Here is a 23,831-nt window from a genome sequence, read left to right as displayed (position 1 = left end):
CTAATGAGTGTCTCATTTGTGTCAATTTGGAAATGAGTGACTAAATTGATACATTTGGACGAAACGAGTGACCAAGTTTGATATTTATCCCAAAATAAAAGTGTTCCATATTTGAATGGTTACAGGCTTGAGCAAAGATAGAAAGTAAAAAATGATACTCAGCAGACAGACGGACAGCAAAGGGTCTCACCACTCCAACTCATCCATAGACAATCATATTAATACACAAATATCACAATTCACAGCTAATCAATCACATACACAAAATTCCCGCATCTTGATTCATACACCATTCTCCTGTACCCGTATATATACGCTGTATATCATCATACAAGAACAGCATCAACTCTAAAATCATTTTTAAATTGATTGATTGATCTCAAAGAATAACAAAAAGCGATCAGTGAGAAGATTGAATGGGAGATCTCCCAGGAACAACCACAAGGCTTCTCAACAAAGACAAAGCATTCTCACGCAGCGTATCCCACGCATACGACGAATTGCACAGCTTCAGAACATGGCTGAAATGGATGTTCGTGGATCAATCCACGGGGTGGACTACTTTTGTTTCGTGGTTCATGTACATCCTCTTCACAATCGTTGTCCCCTGTCTGTCTTATTTTGGTCTGGCTTGTTCTGATTGTGACTCCAGACATTCCAGACCTTTCGACAAGGTTGTCCAGTTGTCTCTTTCTGCTATCGCCACTCTTTCCTTCCTCTGTCTCTCTCGCTTCGTTAGTCGTTATGGCCTTCGCAGATTTTTGTTTTTCGACAGGCTCTGTGATGAGAGCGAGACCGTCAGGAAGGGTTACACAGACCAGCTCAATGTACGTTTTTGACAATTTAGGATTATATGTCTTACAAATAAGTATCAGTTCTGTTTTTTTTTTTGACAATTTAGGATTATATGTCTTATAAATGAGTATTTGTTCTGATACTTCTCGACTGAGATAAACGCATCATTTGGACTATCCAATTGTGCTGACTTTCTGTTTCTTTTTATTATCGGATTATTATTACCAATATTATTGATGTGTTGTTTTGTTTGTTGCAGAGATCGCTCAAGATCCTTTTCATTTTTGTAATCCCTTGTTTTGCGGCGGAGAGTGCTTATAAGATCTGGTGGTACGGGTCTGGAGGAACACAAATACCTTTCCTAGGGAATGTGATTGTTAGTGATGTTGTAGCATGCCTCCTTGAGCTTATGTCGTGGCTCTATCGAACTGTTGTCTTTTTCTTAGTTTGTGTTCTCTTCCGTCTGATCTGCTACCTTCAGATTCTTAGGTTACATGACTTTGCTCAGATTTTCCACATTGACTCTGATGTCGAGACTGTGCTGCGTGAGCACTTGAGAATTCGAAGGCATCTACGCATTATAAGTCATAGGTACCGAGCCTTCATATTGTTTGCCCTCTTTGGCATAACAGTTAGTCAGTTCGCCTCCCTTCTCATGACAACACGCTCCTCTGCAGATCTCGAGATCTTCAAGTCTGGGGAACTTGCGGTAAGCCTTCTCTTTTTAGGTCCTCAACTTGCCTAAACATTTCTTTGGTTCATTCAGTTTTAGGATGATATTTTTAGCTATATAGGTACCGCAGAAATGTCTTGATAGTCCAATAAGTCCAGCAATCATATAAATTCTTTACTCTGAAACCCAAATAGGACTTGCCCTTTTTTTGTCAATTGTATAGCAGAGCTGTGCTCAAATATCTGATTCCTGACTATATTTCAGATCTCATCTTGTTTAAGATCAATCATTTAGCAAACCTTACTGCAAGATTAGCTGATAAATTGGTATTTTATTATCTTACTAGAATATTTTAATATAGCTAATAGCTTTAATCTATGATTAGAAAAAGAACTCATCCATATAGAATATTTTATTTACCTTCACATATCGAATAAACTGGTAGATTAAAGATTTGATTGGAACTTACTTATATATATGCCATGGGCAGCTGTGCTCTATGAGCCTCCTTGCAGGGTTAATGATAATACTGAGGAGCGCGACAAGAATAACCCACAAAGCTCAAGCAGTAACGAGCCTCGCAGCCAAGTGGCATGTGTGTGCCACAATTGACTCGTTTGATTCAGTAGAAGCTGATGCAACTCCACTTGCACAAGTTGGACAATACGCATCATTCCCGGGTGTGACATCAAATGACACTTTATCGGATATGGAAGATGTTGGAGATGAGGAAGATGAGCTGGATAATACTAAGCTTCTCCCTGCTTATGCTTATAGCACCATATCTTTCCAAAAAAGACAAGCATTAGGTGAGACTAAATCAATTATGTAACCTAGTTTACACCAACACAAGTTTGATCAACAAATTACTTATTCACTGTCTTTACTCTTTTTTAACCTTGTTAATTTTAATTCTTCAGTGACATATTTCGAGAACAACAGAGCTGGTATAACAGTGTTTGGTTGGATGCTGGATAGGACGACCCTTCATACCATATTTGGTTTTGAGTTGTCGCTAGTTTTATGGTTGCTCGGGAAGACTGTTGGTATATCTTGAGAAAAGTGCCTGTTCGAGATTTGATTTGGAAGATAACTGATTATCTGCTTGCTTCCTACATATTTCTGGATGAGGCGTATATGGAACACTTGATTGAGACAAGCCAGAGAAAATGCAAGACTAGACTTGCAAGTTCAGAAGCTGAGCATTTTCAGAGATGTTTGATATTCGTTTGTTAATGTTTTTCATTGTTTTATTTGTTCCTCAATAGCATTTGCTTTCATGCATGCCCACAGTTCATACTATTTCAATTTTAACCACCACGTTTGCAACAAGAAAGGGAGGAAATTGATCTGGTTCTGTAATTACAATTTTTGGTTCTCTGGTTCTTGTTAAGTTAGGAATCAAAAAATTAGGTAAAGTACTGAGTTGTGGTTGATATATTATTGCATTTGTTCAGTTCATGTGTTTTGAAATAGTTGATCGCATTTGTACAGTTCTTCCTCGGGTTTGAGAGCAACTAAGAGTCTCTTGGAGCAAAAATTTCTTTCTTCCTCCTCAAATTTCAATTTAAGAGCTCGTTTAGGAGTCTCTTGGAGATGCTCAGAAATACTATATTTAAAAAATTAATTTCTAAAAAGATATATTAAAGTTTTTTGAACTAGAGAATTGGTATGTGTAGTTAAAATAGAGAAAACTAATCAGAATAACATTAGGCTCTCCTTATGAAGAAAGCTATCCACGACTAGTTTTTTTGGTTTTGGAGTCTCACATTGGGGATATTTTGAATAACTCTCCTTATAGGGTCCATGTAATAACAATAGGCTTATCTATTTAGAAAATTAAAGACAACTCACTGCTTCCTATGTTAGGAAGATGAGCTTCGCACTTCCTTAAGTTCTACTTAATTAAGTAGAAGTTTTATTCAAACTATTTGTCACTTTGCTTGGTCAATTAAAAATTTTATTAGATATCTATTATATCTAATAGAACAAGTGTGACTAATTTAATTCGTTGAGACGAAACTACCCTTACTCACTATACATATATATTCATAAATAGTGAGGTTATTATTGACTTTTTATTCTAACATATTTATTAGACATTAATGTCTCTTCATTAATATACATTAATTGCTTTATAATTAAAACTCCAATATACATATAAGTATATAATATTTATAATTATGATTTAATAAACATGATCATTATTAAAAATTAATTTAATATTATATATGTTAAAATAATATATAATCATTTTTAAACTTTAATTTTTCCCCATAAATTTTGTAATTTTTTATATCCTGGCTGATTTTCGAGCTATTAATCAAATCTCTTACCAATTAGACATCGATTTAACTGGATTTTACCAAAATCGATCAAAATCCGTCGGATTATCGATTATTCCGTTAATTCGGCTGATTTTTAGAATTTAATTAGGGAATTGATAAATAAGATCCAATATATATATATATATATATATATATATATATATATATTATAGAATGATCATAAATATAATATAACACTATATGACAAAGACTTTAATTCGGCAAGAATCTCATTTTTTGTAACAAATTTTCGATAATTTTAGGTGAGTGATATTTTAATTATATAATAAAAATTTTAAATAGTGTATACTTTTTGTAATTATATTTTAATAAATATTATTATAGTGAGGATATGTGTGCATATATAAATCAACATAGGGGTCGTCTGGATAAATTTAAAAAAAATGACTTCTTCACTAAAAAAAAAAGGTGGACTATTAGTGAGAAGTAAGTCTAAACTTGTAAGTTTATTAAAGTGTTTGAAAGAAAGTAGAAGTTAAAAAGATGGAATTTTCGGTTTCTTATATGTGCTTCTGACTTTTTACACAAACGGGTCAATAAAAGTAGAAAAGTAGAAACTGACTTTTTTAGAAAAGGAAGCCGGAAGCAAGGACAACCTAACATACACATGATATGACTTCAAATACAAACAAATATTACATTTAAATTACGTTTATAATACAAATAATCTTAATTTAGAAAAGATGAACAAAAAAATATGAGATATATTGAAAAAATAATTTAAAACGACCCGTGCTTTGCACGGGTTAAAAAGCTAGTTACTTGATAATAAGACAACTTGTACCACATCAAAAAGATGTGTAGAAGATTAGAACCCCAACTATAACTATATGCTGATTTTACGCAAATTGCTTACCCGCCTAAATCCAGAATTATATTGGCTCAATAAATATGGGCCGAATATAATTCAAAATTTGACCCCTCTTTCATCGGGACTCGATGAAAATTGAGACTCATCTTTCAAGCAATAATTTTCTCTTCTACTTAGTTAAATATTTGTCTACTTTTTCTTTGGATACTCGATAAATAAATATTATCGAAACTCCTTCCTAGTTAAATTTTTATCTATGAGAGTCTTGATATCAAGACAAATTAACTTTATTAAGACAAATTTATGATAAAAAATAATACTCGTTAAAATATACATAAATTGCATATTATTCAAATCAAATAAAGTCGGGATATTATATGAATGGCTCTCACCAATTATCGAAAGTTATGAAGAAAAATAAAGTTAGCACAAAGGAAGCAAAAGAGATCAAGAAAGCAAAACTCGTGGAAATCCTCATGAACTCCTTGGAACATGTCTCATGAGAATAAATTGCACCGTCTAAAAAAAAAAGAGCATAAGAAAAGATTTCATGCTAACGGGAAAGTACACTAAGATGACGTCGGTAATAGGCTTAACACATAAAAATTACCAATAAGTATTTTTTGACCATTTTATTACAATTTAGAATATAGGGATTAGTTTTTTATATTTGATAGATATTTCTATTTTTATTATAAAAGCGAAACTACAAAGTGAAGCAGAAGTTGGAGTTAATATCCGACTTTCATTGCTTAACTATTTTATCATAAATATGTCGGTTATTTTTAGTAAACTCCGAATCATGACCCCCACCAATTAAAGATTTAAAAGGTGTTTTCCATTTTAAATATGTATGTACAACTACTTTTTTGAATTAATATTAATTATATTTTAGCTTTAATTTTATAATATTGCAGATCACTAACTCGTATTATTTTATATGTAAAATCACATATAAAATTTGGGGGCTTATTAAGAATTTTATATTAAATATTACTGTATAATTTTATTATCTAAATATCTATGATCACGTTGACCGATTGCTTAGATGATAAAATTTTTTGAGTGACTGAATGAAATTTATACGGTGATATGATTCACTATTTAATGTATCTTATTAAAAGAATTTAGCAAAGAAATCATAAGAAATATTTTTATTTTTGAAAATAAGTCGTATACAATAAAAATCAAATATTAATTAAAATAGACCGTTCAATACAAATTGCTGATAAACAAAATTCAAAGATATTTCAAAAATTTAATTTGTACTCCAAGTCCATAATCTAGTGACAAAAATAATTAAGATAATATAAAATCGATACCACGCAAAACCCTCTCTCCATCTTCTTCATCCTGTGCAAAAACCCACCGCCACCGCCTAAAAGCACAGTTGTATCTATATACCTGAAATATCTCTCTGAGTTCGAAGCATAACTAATTATGTTGATCGGAAGAATTAGAGGGCGGCTAGCAGCAGCTGCAAAGAAGAGCTATGGGTTGCGAAACACGGCGGCGCTCATCTCCTCCAATGGGTTCAATCAACAGAAGCAGCTGTTCCATCTATACACTCCCCTTAATCATTCTTCTCGTATTCACAATTCGGTAAAATATATTCAATTTTTATGGTTTTGGTTTTGTTTTTTCAATTTTGTTTACTATTCCTTGCTAGGGTTCTATCAGGGTTTTACCCCTTTTCCCTTGTTTGGAAAAGATTTGATTTTTTTGTTGTTCCTTGGTTGCGTTTTATCGATGTCATGTTTGTATGGATCGAGTTATCATCTTTGTGTTAAAGTTTTGATTTTTTTCTGGCTACTGTTTTTTGATGTAAAATTGCTTCTGCCGACAACTCATATTGAGCATAGTTTCGAGTTGAAGTTTGTCAAATTATCTGTTGATTTTTTGCTTGTAGTTATTTATTTTCTTTGGACGTCTTTTGTGAGTTGGAGGGAATGAATTGGGAAGTAGTAGAGAATGAAGTTTGCCCTATACATAATTCTTGGGACTTCATACCTTCCATTCCCATCAATTTGTAAATGAATGATCCAATTATTACTTAATTTCTTCACAGGCTATTCATTTTTCAATATACTTAAACATTCTCTCTCCTTTATTTATGTACGCAGTTTTTTATTAGATATATATGCCTCTATTCTTTCCTCCCAGGTAAATATAGCACTAGTGGATTTATATGAAAAATCTTTGCTAGACTTGCAAGTTTTTACCTGTGTATGGAATGTATATCTCTTACATAGTCTAGCTCTCTATGGATTTAAATCACTTTTGCTTTCCTCTACTTAAGTTTCTGAATATATAGCATTGCCCTTCCATCGCTTACTAACTAACTCAACTCAACTTATATGCATCCCCCTCCCTCCTGTTTAAAATCTTATGCTGACTCACTTATGGTTTTCTACCTATTTTATAAATTAGCAAATGCCAAGATCCTCCATCATGTCCTTAAGGTTTTAACAGCAACTGTAGTATATACAGTTCCATCTGCTGATTGAACAACCAATATAAGCCGAAGAGCAAGTATATTGACATTTTGTTACATACTAGCTTATAATTGCATGTAAACTTTTCAAAATATATGTATTTTAATATATAGATTAATATATGTATTACTGTAATTAAATTAATACTTTTAAATTTTGATATAGTGCAACATAAATAAATTACCAAATTTTGTTTCAGTATATATGAAGTAAAAAATTTATATTGTTATATTATTTATTTCTGCTTATTTAAAGTATAACCACTTTTTCATATTAAATAGTTAATAATATTTGTATACCCAAATAAGTAATTTATAAGTTCATTTTCTTCTCAAGCAAAGTATGTAGTGTTTTATATGATCATCTACAAGATGCAGGACACGGCATGCCACGGCACACACATGCAATAGTGTGTCACATGATATTGAATACAAACTTGTGTGTCAAGTTGACATATAGGACCATTTTATCAGCCTTAGTCATTTGGGACCAATTTTTTTTTTCAAATTACGTCAATTATGGCCTTTATTTGTTCTACTTTCATATTACTTATATTTTTTATAAAATTGATGCTTTGTTAAATAGATTTTAATATTTTTGTACTATAGGTAGGAGCTACAGGAGAAATCAAATTAGTGGGGAAAAAACAAATTTGCTGGGCTTGGCACGTTATATTTTACTATGTTGACTATGTCTTGAGTTCTAAAAGACAGATTTATATAGCCCATGTGAAACTCATGAAATAATCTTTAATTCACTGATGACTTTACAATTGTAATATAGTTTGAACTGGACTAGAAAATGGAGTGATAAAGTACTTGCACATTATATAACAAGAATTATGATATATTTTGAAAACCTACTTATGTTTGGTTTCAACCATAAAAGCCTCTGTTTGTTATCAAGTCGTTGACTAGTCGACTAGTCGTCTGATAGAAAAAGTCGAGCATCGACTTATTTAGTCCGGCGACTATGGGTTTTACCTGACCTGACCTGACACGACACATGGTCCGACCAAAAACTTAAGAAGTAGGGTATTTTAGACAAAATCTTATGCGATTTTGTTTTGAAAAGAAAGATGATGCTTTTGGAGGGCTACGTCATGTCCGACTAATGGACTTGTCATTGTTGTGTAGGCCCTAATTGCCACGTAATCTTTGTATCATTTTCAAACATGTCAGTATATCCCTAATTTATGTATCATTTCAACCTTACATTATTATTTCCTTCCTGCACTACTTTCTGGCTTCACTTCACATGTGAACTAACAATCTGCACGTCCTGTACATCTCCCTGTTGCTAATTATCTTTTACTTTTGATTCAAACTATAAACTGATGTGTGTTCAACTATATTATATTTATTAAATCTAGTGAAAATATGTATATGAATGCTTGTCGACTTCTTACGACTAGTCGGTTCCAAGGTACCCAGGCGTGGATGCTCGACTTGGCGCCGTGATAACCTTGATAAAAGAATAAATTATTTTTTTGTATTTAAACAATATGTAAATATGTATCATGTAATATTATATATTAGTGACCGTTTAAATTTATTCTAAACATTAAGATCTAACGGACCACAATGACGAGCAAAAGATCTCTGTTACGCTTGTGATGTATAGGATATAATATAGTTAAGCAGGGGTTATAGTGTGCACGAAGTATGTTAGTTCCTTGCGTTTGCATGAGCAATCAAGTAATGCTTGGTCTTTTGTGAATCTCCATAGGATTTATACCCAGAATTTTTAAATACCAAGGTTCTTATTTTATTTTAGGTAGTTGGAGGTCACATGTCTCTATTGAATGATTCAACTCCCTTTCTCTATTACTCGCAACGATTTGGATTATCATCATCAGCATCTCCTGAAGCTGATGAGAAGGCTGCAACTAAAAAATCTGAAAACGCTTCAAAAGCAAGTGAGCAAGATGAAGTATCTGATCATAGAAAATCATCTGTGTCCGAACAGGAAGAAGAGTCAGGTTCTCTTTGAAATGCTTAAGATGTTCATTTGCTAAATAGTATGAATTGGAACTAATGGAATGCAGTTTACCATTCAGGTTCTGATGAGGACCTCTCTACGGAAGATCTGGTAAAACTTGTGGCAGAAAAAGAGGAAATTCTCAAGGCGAAGAACAAAGAGATTGAAACCATGAAAGATAAAGTTCTGCGGACCTATGCTGAAATGGAAAATGTCATGGACAGGACACGACGTGAAGCAGAGAATTCGAAAAAATTTGCCATACAGGTTTGTACAACAGCTTCTATATTCAGCTTCATAGGTTGCATCTTCCTGTAAGTAGGCTGTGGTTAATCTCATAATAAAATATGTAGAGTTTTGCCAAGGGCTTGTTGGATGTTGCTGACAATATGGGTAGAGCTTCTTCAGTTGTCAAAGACAGTTTCGCGAAGATGGACACGTCTGAGGACAGTACTGGAGCTGTGCCACTGCTAAAAACATTGCTGGAAGGTGTTGAAATGACTGAAAAGCAGTTGACCGAGGTATCTTTAACTTTTTTGTCCCTAGATATTAGAAACTATTATAACTAATTAGTAAGCTTTGGCAGTGTCTACCTGATTTATAATTTGATTTTTTTTGATAAAAATTTTTCGGATAACCTTCTCGTACCTTGATATGTTGAATCATTAGTTTTTCGGGTTTTTTTTGTGCTGTGTATTACAATGTAAAGCTATGCCTTGCGAGTTCTTTTTGTGTTCTCTTATCTTTCCTGTTTATCACTTACTGTTCTTTTGGCTTGTACTTATGACTCTATACAGGAGTTTATTCGGTTGCACTAATATTATGTCTTTTCACTCAGGTACTCAGAAAATTTGGAGTGGAGAAATATGATCCTATGAATGAGCAGTTTGATCCTCATAGGCATAATGCTGTTTTTCAAGTGCCAGATCCCACCAAAGATCCAGACACCGTTGCTGTTGTCTTAAAGGTAACCCCCTCCCCCTCAGTTTATATGAGTGAAATTTATCATTTTTTAGACCTTGTAGTCATGGAAGTCAAAGAAAGCAGGCTGCAAAAAGTAGGGTCTTATTTTATGTTCATTGATTTTATTTATTGTTTTTTATGTGGTTTAGGCATTGGCAGACAGTCTATGCTAGAAGATTGATTATTTTGAATAACAAATTCAGATATTACACACTGTTAAACTTTTGTTTGCAGGCACAGTTGCCTGTGTTGTTATTGCCTTTCTTTTCATGTACTTTAAGAGTTAACTAATGCATTTAATCTGGTTTTAATAGTTGTATATAGAGCATAAGCTAATACTTGTCTACTTTCTGTTACAGTCTGGATACATGCTACATGATAGGATTTTAAGGCCTGCCGAAGTTGGGGTGACAGTAGCAGCAGACAAGAATGAAAGCTCTGAGGATTGAAAGAGTACGGTTTTATGTAATTTTAAGGGATCCTGATTAATCAAGCAAATGTATTTTATCAAAATCTCTTTAGCAAGAAAGATGGGATTTTTCTGAGTTTTCTCTATTTATAAACTTGACAATAAGTATGCCACAGGAGGGATTTAGTATATTATGAGCTAAATTGAGTTGACAAGTACAGTTTTGAGGCAAATTATAAGATACCAGTTGGACTAGTTGTCTGTACCTTTTCTGTTCCATTTTGCTTATGTTTTCATTTCATACTTTAATATAGTGCCTTAATTTGTATATTTGCCTGCTGTGGGCATTGATTGGCCAATGACTGATCTTATTCACACTGAAATGGAGTTTATTTGCCTTCAAATGATCGCTCATCATGCTTGTATTTTGATTCATGGTTAATATCTGCTGATTGCTGAATATAAATGAAATCTGGGTTATCTTTCTTTCTTTTATGTATTTGGTTAGAATATAGGAAGTTTTGGTATTCAAGATTCTAAAAACGTGACTTAAATGGTTCATTTGTTATACTCAGTGGCGGATCCAGGATTTTAACAAAGGGGGGGCTTGTGTGAAGTAATGAATCATCTTGATCAGGAGCAACAGAGGAGCAGAGGCACAAAGCAGTAGCACAATTTGTTTTAATTCAACAAGTAGTAGCAGACTAGCTAGCGTATCACGTGGTTTTTTTTTAATGAGTGGACTAGACTAATAATATAAAGGAATGGGCTGAAATTGTTGGGTGGGCTCACTTCTAAAACCTAAATTTTTTATACTAAAACATGAAGTTGCTATGGGCTCAGGGGTGGGCTTAAGCCCCCTGAGCCCCCATGGTGTATCCGCCCCTGGTTATACTAGGAAAAAATTTATGTTTTGTTTGGTTGGTTTGAATGGAATGGAATATTGGAATATTCTCTTCAGCCAACGGCTAAAGGAATGAAATCACTTGATCTTTAAGCACATTCAATGAAATCACTTGTTCTTTAAACACATTACATTTTGTCGCATTATGTTACAATATATTTTTGGTGAGAACTGAAAAAGGTGGCACAAACTCATTTCATTCTCTTAAACTAAAAAATAAAAAACACGCTCTCGCATTATTTCACAATCTATTCTTGCTGTGAAAAAGGCGGGACAAACCCATTCCATTCTCTCGGACTATAACAGAAATAAAATATACGCTTTCAATTCATGTTCTCGTTACTCTATTTTTTCAAATCTGCTGATCTCGACAAGCTCAATATCTGAGTCATGCAGTACAACGATTCTTTTATCATTTTAACAAACCTCAATATGTCTAAGCATACAGTTTCTAACCTGTTCCATTTGAATTTTTTAATCAATCCTGCTAAATCGCGTCATTTGTAAATTGATTTAGATTAATTATTTGTCAATCGGATAATTTGTGTGTTATTGTATCTGTTTATCACTGATTTCCGTGTGTGTATACATTCCAGTTGTTTTTTGATTTTGTTTATTATAACTAATTATAAGTGTATGTATTGTATGTGTGTGTGTGTCTCTACATGTACTAGTAATATTCGATTCGTATGTAATGAGGGGACTTATGTTTGTGTATACACTTATAAAAATATATCCGATAAAGTTGTGTGTTTAAAAGTATGTTTTCAAACTTCATTTCGTGTTATATGTTTGTGTTCAAATAATTTTTATTAGATGTTTGATAAAATTCCTCTAAAAACTCTACGATTAATTACAGCAATGCAAGACTTCTGCTAATTAAAAGAAATTCTATTTGAAGAAAGAGAATTATATTATATATGTTGTGGCTGAAAATGATTGTTTCAGTATCTTAGTTTTTGTAAATACTTGTTGTGTTAGGGAGTAAGATTGAGATAAAGATACTCTATTTTTGAAATGGAAAGAATTCCCTATATTGATAGGTTAGTTAATTGAAGTGATTATACTTGTATCAAAAACTTTCGAACGGACATAAAGACGTTTCACAGATAATGTTCTACCCTTGAACCAAAAAAATATATAGATGAGATACTGAGTATATGAGTGTGATTGAAGAACAATGAGTGTTATGAATACACGCTTTCAAAGGTTGACTGAATTGATTAGTAGACATTTTAATATGGCATTTGACGAGGTTTTGAGGTTGCAAGAATATGAACATTTGGAACCAATTCCAAATAAAAACTGATGAAAAATGGAATTACTTTAAAGCCTTGTTTAGTTTGACGATTCTACATTTACGGAGGGAAGTTGGACTTTCTTGGAACCAAGTTACAGCAGATAGTTTCCAAGAAGCTAGAAAACATGAATATTTGGTTGAAGAGTATTTTATTGAAGGTTACACAACAAATTTTGTTTGGTTTGTTTACCCACTTCCAAGAAACTTGATATAAAATGGTGGATTATCTTTATATATGAAGATATATAAAGTAATATAATTAATAATTTAAACAATCTTTAGAATATAATAGGATATTAGGACGCAACAAGTTTATCCAACTTAAAGCACCGAGTCATGCAAATATTACATTCATAATAGGAAAAAATTGAAATAACAAACCCAAATAAACATAAAATTGTAAAATCTTTAAGCAGGTCAGGTGATCAAAATGATTATTTTGACCACTTATCATAAAGAAGTAAGGCTAGCAGATATGTACACCGAAAATCTTATTCAAAGTATCAAGTGCTGTTTTTCTCTCTCCCTTGATGATTTTCTCAACTGAAGTCCCGCAACTTTCATAAACTCAAAGTTTACAAGGATTCTTTTCTTAGCATCGTCAAACTCATCCTAGAAATAACTAATCAGCTTTCCCGTATTAACATTTTCAATTTTCAATCACATTATTAAACTTTTACAATCAAATATAAGTTCTTTTACAATTTTCAAAAAATCTGCTTTTAATCTTTTATTTACGAGAACTTGTATCAGCAAATTGAACATGTATCTCGGGTCTTACCTCATCTTCAGTATTCTTTTTTCGGTGTTCGGATTGATGTGGTGTATTCACCTTATAATTCAGATGTGTTGATCTCATATTTATTTATATGTAATACCGTTGAAGGATTATAAATTTTTTAAAAAATGACTTGTTGGAGTGGATAAATTTATACATGCTCCACCCAAAATATTTGAGAGAATTGTAATCATATTCTCTGGCAAAAAAAACAAACAAACCATGACTAATATTATTTAAGGATCCTAAAATCAAATATTATGGAGATTTATAATCATATTTATAAATTTTTATAAAAAAATCCGTATTAAACTAATTGTAAAATTTTAGAACAATTAAACGGGACCAAGACCGAGAAGTATAAATATTATATATATATATATATATAATTCTAATGATAATAATATATGAAATTAGGGATCATAAAACTGTTTTAGATTATATAAAAATTTGTGGTAAAACAAACATATCAATTTTAACTGGTTTAATTGATTTATCCAGTCGAATATTGATACTTAAAAAGAAACAGCTTCGAACACGATTGTCCTAAAAGTCGGGTTTTTAACGAGGGAGGTATATTTAACTGGGATTTTGAAAGATTTTTTTTTTTTATTAATGAAGTCCGAGGGTATTCAACCCAAATTTAAAAAATATATTGAAATCTTAAATTGAGATTTTAAATTATGCTAAAAAATCTGCCGGTTCTTAATTAGGATTTTAAATTATATCTAAAAATTTGATGGTATTAAATTGAGATTGCTTAAAATCGTTTAAAATAATGTTGATAGAAATGTTTAACTTTGTAAAGTGATGAATTTTATGAAATTGTGGAGTGTATTTGATATTTTTTGAAATCTTATCAAATTTATAAGATTTTAAAAATTTATACTTAAATTATAAGAAATTCATATCAATTCTACAATATTTTATCATGAACAAAATCAAAATCGGATCATATCCATTAAAACCACTAAATTGAAAATAATGTATTAACAATTTAACATCCAGACCCAGACGGGCATGAATTTTAATCAAAACAGACTCGTATCAGATTAACCGTAAATTTTGCGACCAGCTAAACCCAAGAGCCAGAGTTGTATTCGAGGGGGTGTTGATCATTTTGATACGAGTAGTGTGTGTTCAAGTCGTTGAAGCATGAGTACGGGGACCGAAAATGAACCGGCGAAGCTGCTACTGCCCTATTTACAACGCGCCGATGAGCTGCAGAAGCACGATCCTCTCGTCGCCTATTACTGTATCCTATATTCCTAACCCTAATTGCTCATTCATTTCATATATTTATATATCTACCTAATAGTTATGATTGCTTTCTTCAGGTCGATTGTATGCCATGGAAAGAGGCTTGAAGATTCCGCAAACTGACCGTACTAAGACCACTAATTCTCTCCTTGTTTCTCTTATCAAACAACTTGAAAAGGTCTCTCTCTCTCTCTCTCTCTCTCTCTCTCTCTCTCCCCCTCCCTCTCTCTCTATCATTGATTGATGATTAAGTTTTGGGTTTTTATTTAACAGGATAAGAAGTCGCTTGAGTTGACACCAGATGACAGTTTACACATTGAGGGATTTGCCTTGAATGTGTTTGCTAAAGCAGACAAGCAAGATCGGGCAGGCCGGGCTGATAAGTACGATTGTTGTTAACCTCTTCCTACTTACATCCCGTATAGATGCACTTATTGGATTTAGTATGTATTATGCCTACAACTTGCAAAACTAAAAACCAAGGGGGCCTTATTGAGTTGGGGATTCTTAAGGATTTTTTTCATTCTTGAAATTCTGGTATGTTCAATTTGGATTCTTAAAAATGTATTAGAATCTCAAGGTTTTCAATTAGGATTTGAACTATCCTAAAAATCGGATGGTATTAAACCAGCTTTTTTAATTTAATCTACTGATATTCAATTGGGATTATTTAAAATCCATTGAAATCTGACGACAATTAAAAGCTGATGGATTTTTTTGACTATAAAATGATGGATTTTGTGTGATTGTTTAGTGTTTTTTTTATGTTTCTAGAAAGCCCTCCATAATCCTTGAGTTTCGAAGGATTGTGCTTAAAATTCCAAGGACTCTACCTTAATTTTATGATATTTTACCTCAAATTCGCTAGACTCCGGATAAAATCAAAATCAGTCACAATCCATTAAATTTCATCGATTGTTGTTAATTCTTTAAAATCAGATTGAATGCACCCCTTTAATCGGTCCTTTTATTTAATTTACTTGGTATGTTTTGTTTATTTTACTTCTATAAGGGCTGTGATGCACCTGGTAAGTTTTGCATCAAAAATCACTTTTTGATGCTAATTCATAGCAATAGCTCCATCTATTTTAGCACAACCATTGGACTTGCTCTAATTAGTTTTTGCGTCAATTGGTGCAAGTAGCTCAATTTACCACAAACATGGATTGCTGCTTGTGTTTCTTTTCATCATTATCATATTGAATATTTTAAGGCTAAAGTAAACATGAAATTTAAAAGAACAGAGTAGTATATTTGCAGACTTGGAAGTTGGAATGAACTGTCCTTCCTTCGCATAAACTTACAAATACAATCTGAATGCTGTTGCTGCTTGTTCTTTATCAGCTATGACCTTTCAAACTTATTGCAGGAGTACTGCAAAGACCTTCTATGCTGCAAGTATCTTCTTTGAAATTCTTAATCAGTTTGGGCCGCTTCAACCTGATGTAAGTCATTTCTGGCCGCCTTCTGTAATTTGCATGTCCATGTATAAAAGTCATCATTAAATGGTTGTAGTTTCTATTAATATAGTTATCTTTTGCAGCTTGAACAGAAACAAAAATATGCAGCATGGAAAGCTGCAGATATAAGCAAAGCTCTAAAAGAAGGAAGGGCTCCTGTCCCAGGCCCTCCCGGGGGTGATAATGATCTATATAGCCCGGTAAGTAGTCATTATGTATTCTCTACCTTCCCTTTAGGTTAATGATTCATAAGTTTTGGTTGAGACTTGAGTAAGAATTATATTGGTTAGTTCATGCAATACGAATTTAAAGCAAGATGAACTGTTTGTGATCAATTAATCATGCTAGTTTTTCTTAGACGTGATGTTTTTATTGCGGTATCAAAATATGTAACATATGTTGGTCATGGCGGTTGATATGTGGCTCTTAGATCCTATATAATTTTTGAAAACTATGATAGCAAAGGGTCCAGTCACTACCTCATAGTATGAAAATGATGGTTTCCTTTTCCATTTTAGTTCGCATGCTGCAGACAACTACATCACTATTATATTAGAGTTCGAAAAATAGTAATGAACTTCATGTAAGATTTATTATTGTTTCTTAAGGGCTCAGTATCACTTTAATGAAGAGGTGCTGAAACTTTATTGGTTTTCAATAAACTTTTATATGTCTAGTTCAAGTGCATGTCAGGAAGATATAACATGGTAACTACAACATCAGTTTGAGGTTGTTCTCACTACAACATTCTCTTTTTGTAGAATACTGAACCAAGCAATACCGATCCGGTTATGAAATCTGCAAATACTGATCTGGGTATGAACTCTGCACCAGAATATAATTCATCAACTCAGTCTTATGATAGAGTTGATCCCCAACAGTCCTCAACTACTGCTCCATTACCTCCCTCAAACATTTTAACACCACCTCCCTCCAACCCTACTCCATCTCCTTATCCCTCGAACAATTTTCAATCCCATAGTTTTCATCAGCCTCCAGCCAATGATTATACATCACATAATTTCCACCAGCCTCCCCTAGACGATGATTATCCATCCCATAATTCCCATCAACCACCAAGCCTAATCAGCAGATCAGAAAATAATACTTACGCTCAACCATATCAACAGCAGCCATTTCCTCAAGAACCTCAACAGCATTTGCCACACTACCAATCTCATGACACTTCTTATACATATCCAAACTTTCAGACTTATCCAAGTTTTACAGAGAGCAGTCTTCCTGCTGCTCCTTCTCATCACCCTTCTTACCATCAAGGCCCGGATACTTCTTACAACATTACATCAGCTTCTGATGCATCGAACTACCCTTCAACAGCGCAGCAGAGCTCAAATGGTAGAAATGGAACCAATTTAGACCCTGCTCGTGCTTCTGTCCAAGAATTTGTATATGATAGCAATTATCAGCCTCCACCTGAAAAAATTGCAGAGGCACATAAGGCAGCGAGGTTTGCAGTGGGTGCACTGGCATTTGATGATGTCTCGATTGCTGTTGACTACCTAAAGAAATCACTAGAACTTTTGACGAAACCATCAGGAGGTCAGTGAGTTGTGTTGCAGGAATTCCAGAGCTGGATGGATATGTTTTGCCGGATTTTGTTCTACTTGATGTGCCTCAGTTGTAAAGTTTGTAAGTCGAAGTCGGGAGGGTGCTACTTGCAGCTTAGAATTACGAAATTACTTTGTTTGGTTCAATACTGATTGGAAACTTTGTTGCTGTTAAAACTTGGTTTTCTTTTGCTACAGATTGGAACATATGAAAATCTTTCAAAGCATTTATGTTTGATGACGAATAATTGCCTAAACTTTTGTACCACTTTTTTTCTTCATCTTTGTGTGCTTTACTTGTATCTTGTGCTGATGGATGCTCTATTGGTAATATAATGTTTACTTGAATTATAAACTGATTTGAAACTTGAAAGTTGGAAGGGGATGCAAAGCATTAAATGTCTTGCGAACATGTATATAAAGCTGTTTTTTTCAATCTAAATATACTCGGCTGCCAAAATAATGTATTGAGGATGTATTTGAAAGCTGTTAATCATGTTGTGATGACAGATTAATAATCCTAAAGACAGTTTCTAGGTAGGTTTCACAAGTAACTTGAAACACTAGTGCCTAGGTAAGTTGACAAATAGGGGAGTTTCATAGTAAAAAAACAAGGCAAGTCCTTTGTATTCTTCACAATGTAATACCACCTTGTCCTAGACAAGTGTGTATGGTATCGGACAAGTCAATGAAACACTAGTGCTATCCTTTTTGTGCATATTTTGTCAGTATGGGATTACGAAAATAGCCTCTTTGTCTGGTGTTTCAGAGTCAATTTGGTATTTGGAGTCTCCTCATGCTCATTGATATTAACTACCTCTAATGTATCGAACGTTCTTGGAGTATATCAATTCTTGCTATGCCATACAATGTAGTCTTTATATATTGCATCCTAGTTTTGGTGTCTTAAAACCATATATTCGTGCTTCAGCCTCCGTGTCATCGTATAATGATCATCCCTGATAGGAAAAAGGTGAAAGCCAGATCAAGTTTGTGCCAAATTTTGCCTGAAAACTATGAAAGCTCAGCAAACCAGAATGTTGTTGGGCGGAGAAGGTGCCTCGGTTTATCAGCATCTGTACTTGAGTTCATAAAGCCCAAATGCTCATCCAGGGAGACGACGAACAAGAGGCCGCTGGCAACACCTCGTCAACAGCAAAAAGTACAGCCTATATTAAGGAGCGTGAATAAACCAACTTTACAGGATTGGATTATAAGTTCACCTAGCTTTAATGCCCATTTCTCAACTTTACAGGATCGGATTATGAGTTCGCCTAGCTTTAATGCCCATTTCTCAGGCAGAGTCCACCCTGCTTACGAGGAAGACAAAGTTATTGAGGTAATGGCATCAAATCTACTACCTAAAGATGGTTTGTGTTTGGAAAGATCGAGATTAAAGGATGATGATGTTGATAAACAAGCGGAGGAGGATTCTTCAATAATAACGAAGGAAAATTCTTCAATGAAAACGAGACAAAGCGGTGTTAAGACACAAAAGAAAGTGAGCTTCAGGCTACCTGATCTGGCTGATATATTCTTTATGGATTCAGCAGATGGTTACTATTACTCTAACAAGTTAGTGTGAAGCTGAGATTTGTGCATGGAGCAGCATCAGAAGATATATCTTGCTCATTGAACATATTCATAACATTATTGCCTATCTTCTCATATGCAGATAATAGACATGCTCATAAATTTTATAAATATTTCTACACAATTTTAAGAATCAAACTGTAACACTTAAATACAATCAGAAGGTTATATATCTCACTCAGAAGATATCAATATTGTCATTTCAGTGTCTTTATGGTGTGCATGGTATTCTACAACACTGTATATATAACTGACTGTAGTCTAGTCTGCCACCAGGAAAGATGATTCTGACTAACTTATTGATGCCACATCACTGCATATCATGATCTTTGATTCGTCGCAAACGATTATAGCATTCTCAAGTTCATATCCATGGAAAAGGGGCAGTGGGAATCCTTCCCAGAGCCGAATATTTAGGTATGGCAGTACAACAGTTTTGAGACTCGCGGACACAAATGACTGCATCAAATATAGCAATTATTCAGACACACACACACACACACACACACACACACACACACACATATACATGATTAATCACCAAAATCGTTTAACCCAGGACCTGAGCCAACAAAGGATCCATCATCGAAAATTCTAAAATGAAGTTGCATACCTTGATAAGAGTCATGTGCAAACTACCAATATCGCTCCACTTGAGATCCATGGTGAAGGCAATCAACTTAACACTACCACCTAGTTTGTGCATTGATATTTTAGGAAAACCTGTAGCACTGATCATCTACACCAAATAACAAGCAATTGATCACATTATATCCACAATAGTAGAGAGGAATTACATTTATATCCACAATAGTAACGAGCAATTGATACATTTGAAGATCTTGTCAACAAAAAAGCATATCGTTTTGGACAAACATAACACAAACTGTAAGATGAGGTTGAAAAATTCAAGTTGAAGCAACTTACAGTTGAGATGCATGCAACAGGTATTACTTCTCCTAAATCGACAACATATACTGTAACTTCTAAGTCCACTGTAATGTCAATGTTCTGCGGTTCAATCTTGATGGTTGGTGAAGAAGATACTGAAATATTCAGCTTCATGTCATCATTTGGAAATTTCTTGTACAGCTGAGGAATGACATATTTCCAACCAGCAGTATTTAACAAAGATTGATCAGGCAGTTGATCAACAATCCACTGCATCATATCTGCCTGAAAAAAAATAAATTAAATCAAGCCATATAAAATAATCAAAATACGTAATTATTTTGTAAATGTTTAGAGGATTAGACTTTACTTGAAAGTAAACTGACACAGCTGAGTGAAGGACTTTCTCATGCAATGATATCCAAATCATCTTATCCAGACCCTCGCAGGGATTTGAATCTTCTTTTACTTCTCTGTGAAGGCTGGAAATTAAAGTTTTATCATTTGCGGTGAGAAGTCCATCGATCTCTAGTTCAATTGAAGAATCACTAAACACAGGGCCATTTACTAATGTAATGTTAATTGCAGCAACGTTGTCTATTGGGATTTCTTTGGGAACTGACTTTAACAAAGAATCGACATATATGATCCCATCTGTGATTTTGTTGGTAACAGCAACTTCAACTGATGAGATGATATCCTCATTAAAAGCATCTGCTACCCTGGGAAGCATAATGGAGGATTAACTGCAGGAGATTGTTATTAATCCATATTAAACATAGCAGGTAACGTATAACTTATATTTCAAGGACATACAACGAATAAACATGAGAAAGATGGAAAGTCCAAATATGGTTCTACATAGATGTACACCTGACTAACATTCCCAATTTAGTTATCACAATGCCTCCAAAGTTGTCTGAATAGTCTAATAGAATTACAAATGAATGAATATTTACTATCAATGACGAGTGAAAATATGCCATGCTGTTGCAAAGACACGAGGAAATAAGCAAAAAACTTGATAACTCTAATAAGAGCTTGAACTAGAAATGTGAAGTCTGTTGGAGTATTATGAAAAACGAATAGCCTTGCTCACCTCACAAGATACATAGCTTAGCAATTTATTATTATGAACAAGATAGAAAAGACTTGACTACGAATCTTGAATCATGACAATCAAGGCAAACAATGAGACAGGACTAGTAACTGTTAGAAGATGAAACCAACAGCTGCAGATTACTGTTAAAATTCAAAAAAGGTTGTTACAAGATAAAATTTGAATTTGTTCGATAACAGTTCTACAATGTAGGAGTTTGTTATTAGATCTATTCACAAGATCGGATTTTCTTCAGTCTTTTTACAGGATGAATTCCTGATCATTCTGTATTTGATTGATATGTTGCTGCATAAATAAGCATGAGCTGAATAAATAAAAACATATCTCAGTTTTCATATAATTCTATAGTGTGTATTGTTTCCTTATAAGCTGTTTATCAGCTCTATAACCAACAGTAACTACTAACTATAGACAGATGCGGATCAAGAAGGGATGCTTAGGGGGCTAAGAACCCCGACACTACGATTTAGAATATGATATATTTAAGCCCTTTCTATAATTTTGGCCTACCTATTACTTTTTCAGCTAGATATATATGTCATTACACAAAAATTATTGATCAGATGAATATTTTTAATATATGATGAAGCCCTGCCTTAGTGAATTTCTGGATCCGTCAACTATAGATAGACATGTTATACAGGTGATTCTTTAGATAATAATCATAACTAAGGCAAAAGAAGACGAGACAAGTATATTAGATATGTTAAACAGGTGAAACCCTTGATATAGCCAAGATGCACCGCCATTGAGCTCAATTGATATATCCTTCACGTAGCATCCACATTGGAGAAGGGACAAGTCAAGATTTCCTTGTTGGTTTTCCAGGCTTAAGGTAAGTCCAACCTCCATACCATCAACCTTAAAACACGGTAGCATTCATTAGCTTTTCTTTCAGGAGCGGAGAGAGAACATGTAAAAGTGATACTCTGTCTTATTTTCAGCAAGTGAAGTGTACAACAAGGTCATTACAAGTAATAACTTAACACGCTTACATGAAGAGATAACTGTTAAGTGACCAATTCTGTCCTTAATAAATTCTGAGAATATTGGGGGTCCCGTGAGCCTAAGCTCTGATACCATGTTAAGTGACCAATTCTCTTAAAACCTCTTAGGAGGAGGGCTTACCAGGATCATATTCTAACTATAACACGCGTACAAGTAATAAGCAAGAAGATGCAGTACCTGTATAGAGGCATCTCCTTGATCAGAAACCGCAATAGGAAGAAGCCAAGAGCTGTAGGAATAGCGCCACGCCATCGTGAGATGAGCCGTGGCGCTGGATGCAGCAATGGTGACACCAGAGACTCCAGTCTTGATGATGGAATAAGGCAAGTCAATGTGATTGATGGTGATGTTGGAAAGAACTATCTCAACGTTTCCGAAAAGTGGGATATTCACAGCCCTCTCCACTTGGGGAAGCTGGAGAGGAGTTAGAGAAGACAGGGCCTCCTTTATTACCAAATCCTTGACAAATTCAAGACCCTTTTCAGATATCTGTAAAGAGATGTAGCCTCCATCTCCATCTCCTAGTCTTGTGGAATCAACATGCAGATACTGGCAACAACAAATCAGCAACAAATACATCAAACTCAGGATTATTGCTTCATTATGCTGAGCCATCAATTCACACCAAAAACATTGACTCAGATATGCACTAGTAAGTAGTCATAGCAGTATTGTTTTAGACTGTTAGTTGTACAAGTAAAAAGAAAAGAAAAGAGAGAAGATAGTGGTAGGTAGAAGACAAGGTAGCTAGCAAACTACTAGGAATAACTAGTTAACAACAAGAGCTTGAGCAAGGTGATGTTCAATAAATGCATCTCATCGATCATATTCATGTCACAGGGGAGAGTGTGTCGTGGACGCAAGCTAAATCATTACAATTTACAGCAAGTCCAAGTTCCGGGACTTGACTAAAATCAATATACTTATATAAAGGAGAAGCGAGGGGCGTGTATGTGGCGCCTCTCACATCGCTATGTTCTATTTTTCTAATTTTCTGGAATTTTTGGATGAAAAATATCAAAAATTAGAACTACCTTTTTTAGTTTCGGATATATTAGAAGCAAGTTTTGGAATCTGATTTAGTTTCAAATTATTTATGGAATATAGTAGTTTGAAAGTTTTAATCTGATTTTGTTTCAGATATTTAATTATGGGAAAGAGTAGCACAAAGTACCTTCTTCAGTTTCGGGTATATTAGAAGCAAGTTTCAGAATCTGATTTTGATTCAGATTATTTATGGAATACAGTAGTTAGAAAGTTTCTATATGATTTTGTTTCAGATTATTTAATTATGGAAAAGAGTACCAAACAAGTCTATCTGCACTTATAAATATCCTTATAGATTGTAGGGTTTTGGATCATCTAAACACAACCTCCTCTTTCTCAATACCACAACTCTACACTCTCTGGCGATAATTCTATTCCTTGATTTTTAACTCGGTGGTGCCATCCTTCTGCAACGATAAGTGAAGGCT

General features: G+C 33.9%; 4 protein-coding genes across 4 annotated transcripts; 3 read left to right on the top strand and 1 right to left on the bottom strand.

Moving 5' to 3' along the window:
- Window positions 1-191: 191 nt before the first annotated feature.
- LOC108219859 (uncharacterized) lies at window positions 192-2,924 on the top strand. Its single transcript, XM_017393411.2, has 4 exons — window positions 192-827; window positions 1,055-1,504; window positions 1,959-2,277; window positions 2,389-2,924. Exons 1-4 carry the CDS (start codon window positions 417-419, stop codon window positions 2,523-2,525), a joined length of 1,317 nt encoding a protein of 438 aa, XP_017248900.2. The 5' UTR covers window positions 192-416; the 3' UTR covers window positions 2,526-2,924.
- A 2,969-nt stretch (window positions 2,925-5,893) lies between these two features.
- Window positions 5,894-10,729, top strand: LOC108220120 (grpE protein homolog 2, mitochondrial). The gene is made up of 6 exons (XM_017393797.2): window positions 5,894-6,229; window positions 8,899-9,103; window positions 9,182-9,369; window positions 9,456-9,623; window positions 9,941-10,069; window positions 10,425-10,729. The coding sequence occupies exons 1-6, from the start codon at window positions 6,068-6,070 to the stop codon at window positions 10,512-10,514; spliced, it is 942 nt and encodes a 313-aa protein (XP_017249286.1). The 5' UTR covers window positions 5,894-6,067; the 3' UTR covers window positions 10,515-10,729.
- A 3,710-nt stretch (window positions 10,730-14,439) lies between these two features.
- LOC108224013 (protein HOMOLOG OF MAMMALIAN LYST-INTERACTING PROTEIN 5) lies at window positions 14,440-18,025 on the top strand. Its single transcript, XM_017398530.2, has 6 exons — window positions 14,440-14,711; window positions 14,794-14,894; window positions 14,990-15,099; window positions 16,086-16,161; window positions 16,260-16,376; window positions 16,938-18,025. The coding sequence occupies exons 1-6, from the start codon at window positions 14,612-14,614 to the stop codon at window positions 17,742-17,744; spliced, it is 1,311 nt and encodes a 436-aa protein (XP_017254019.1). The 5' UTR covers window positions 14,440-14,611; the 3' UTR covers window positions 17,745-18,025.
- Window positions 18,026-19,414: 1,389 nt separating this feature from the next.
- LOC108220035 (putative BPI/LBP family protein At1g04970) lies at window positions 19,415-23,120 on the bottom strand. Its single transcript, XM_017393672.2, has 6 exons — window positions 22,534-23,120; window positions 22,070-22,209; window positions 20,599-20,950; window positions 20,265-20,513; window positions 19,951-20,076; window positions 19,415-19,796 (listed from the first exon to the last, which is right to left on the bottom strand). Exons 1-6 carry the CDS (start codon window positions 22,969-22,971, stop codon window positions 19,629-19,631), a joined length of 1,473 nt encoding a protein of 490 aa, XP_017249161.1. The 5' UTR covers window positions 22,972-23,120; the 3' UTR covers window positions 19,415-19,628.
- Between the last annotated feature and the right edge of the window lie 711 nt (window positions 23,121-23,831).

This window comes from Daucus carota, chromosome 5 (assembly GCF_001625215.2).
Source record: "Daucus carota subsp. sativus chromosome 5, DH1 v3.0, whole genome shotgun sequence".
NCBI classification, from domain to species: domain Eukaryota; kingdom Viridiplantae; phylum Streptophyta; class Magnoliopsida; order Apiales; family Apiaceae; genus Daucus; species Daucus carota.
This window is presented reverse-complemented; position numbering and strand designations above follow the sequence as displayed.

What these genes read in the sequence shown, in the direction of transcription:
- LOC108219859 (XM_017393411.2), top strand. Translation starts at nt 417, where the DNA reads ATGGGAGATCTCCCAGGAACAACCACAAGGCTTCTCAACAAAGACAAA. An exon ending in GTTACACAGACCAGCTCAAT is followed by an intron (nt 828 to 1,054) that starts GTACGTTTTTGA and finishes TGTTTGTTGCAG; the next exon opens with AGATCGCTCAAGATCCTTTT. An exon ending in CCAAAAAAGACAAGCATTAG is followed by an intron (nt 2,278 to 2,388) that starts GTGAGACTAAAT and finishes TTAATTCTTCAG; the next exon opens with TGACATATTTCGAGAACAAC.
- LOC108220120 (XM_017393797.2), top strand. Translation starts at nt 6,068, where the DNA reads ATGTTGATCGGAAGAATTAGAGGGCGGCTAGCAGCAGCTGCAAAGAAG. An exon ending in CGAACAGGAAGAAGAGTCAG is followed by an intron (nt 9,104 to 9,181) that starts GTTCTCTTTGAA and finishes TTTACCATTCAG; the next exon opens with GTTCTGATGAGGACCTCTCT. An exon ending in CCGTTGCTGTTGTCTTAAAG is followed by an intron (nt 10,070 to 10,424) that starts GTAACCCCCTCC and finishes TTTCTGTTACAG; the next exon opens with TCTGGATACATGCTACATGA.
- LOC108224013 (XM_017398530.2), top strand. Translation starts at nt 14,612, where the DNA reads ATGAGTACGGGGACCGAAAATGAACCGGCGAAGCTGCTACTGCCCTAT. An exon ending in TCCTCTCGTCGCCTATTACT is followed by an intron (nt 14,712 to 14,793) that starts GTATCCTATATT and finishes TGCTTTCTTCAG; the next exon opens with GTCGATTGTATGCCATGGAA. An exon ending in TTGGGCCGCTTCAACCTGAT is followed by an intron (nt 16,162 to 16,259) that starts GTAAGTCATTTC and finishes TATCTTTTGCAG; the next exon opens with CTTGAACAGAAACAAAAATA.
- LOC108220035 (XM_017393672.2), bottom strand. Translation starts at nt 22,971, where the DNA reads ATGGCTCAGCATAATGAAGCAATAATCCTGAGTTTGATGTATTTGTTG. An exon ending in AAGGAGATGCCTCTATACAG is followed by an intron (nt 22,210 to 22,533) that starts GTACTGCATCTT and finishes CCGTGTTTTAAG; the next exon opens with GTTGATGGTATGGAGGTTGG. An exon ending in CTGTGTCAGTTTACTTTCAA is followed by an intron (nt 20,514 to 20,598) that starts GTAAAGTCTAAT and finishes ATTTTTTTTCAG; the next exon opens with GCAGATATGATGCAGTGGAT.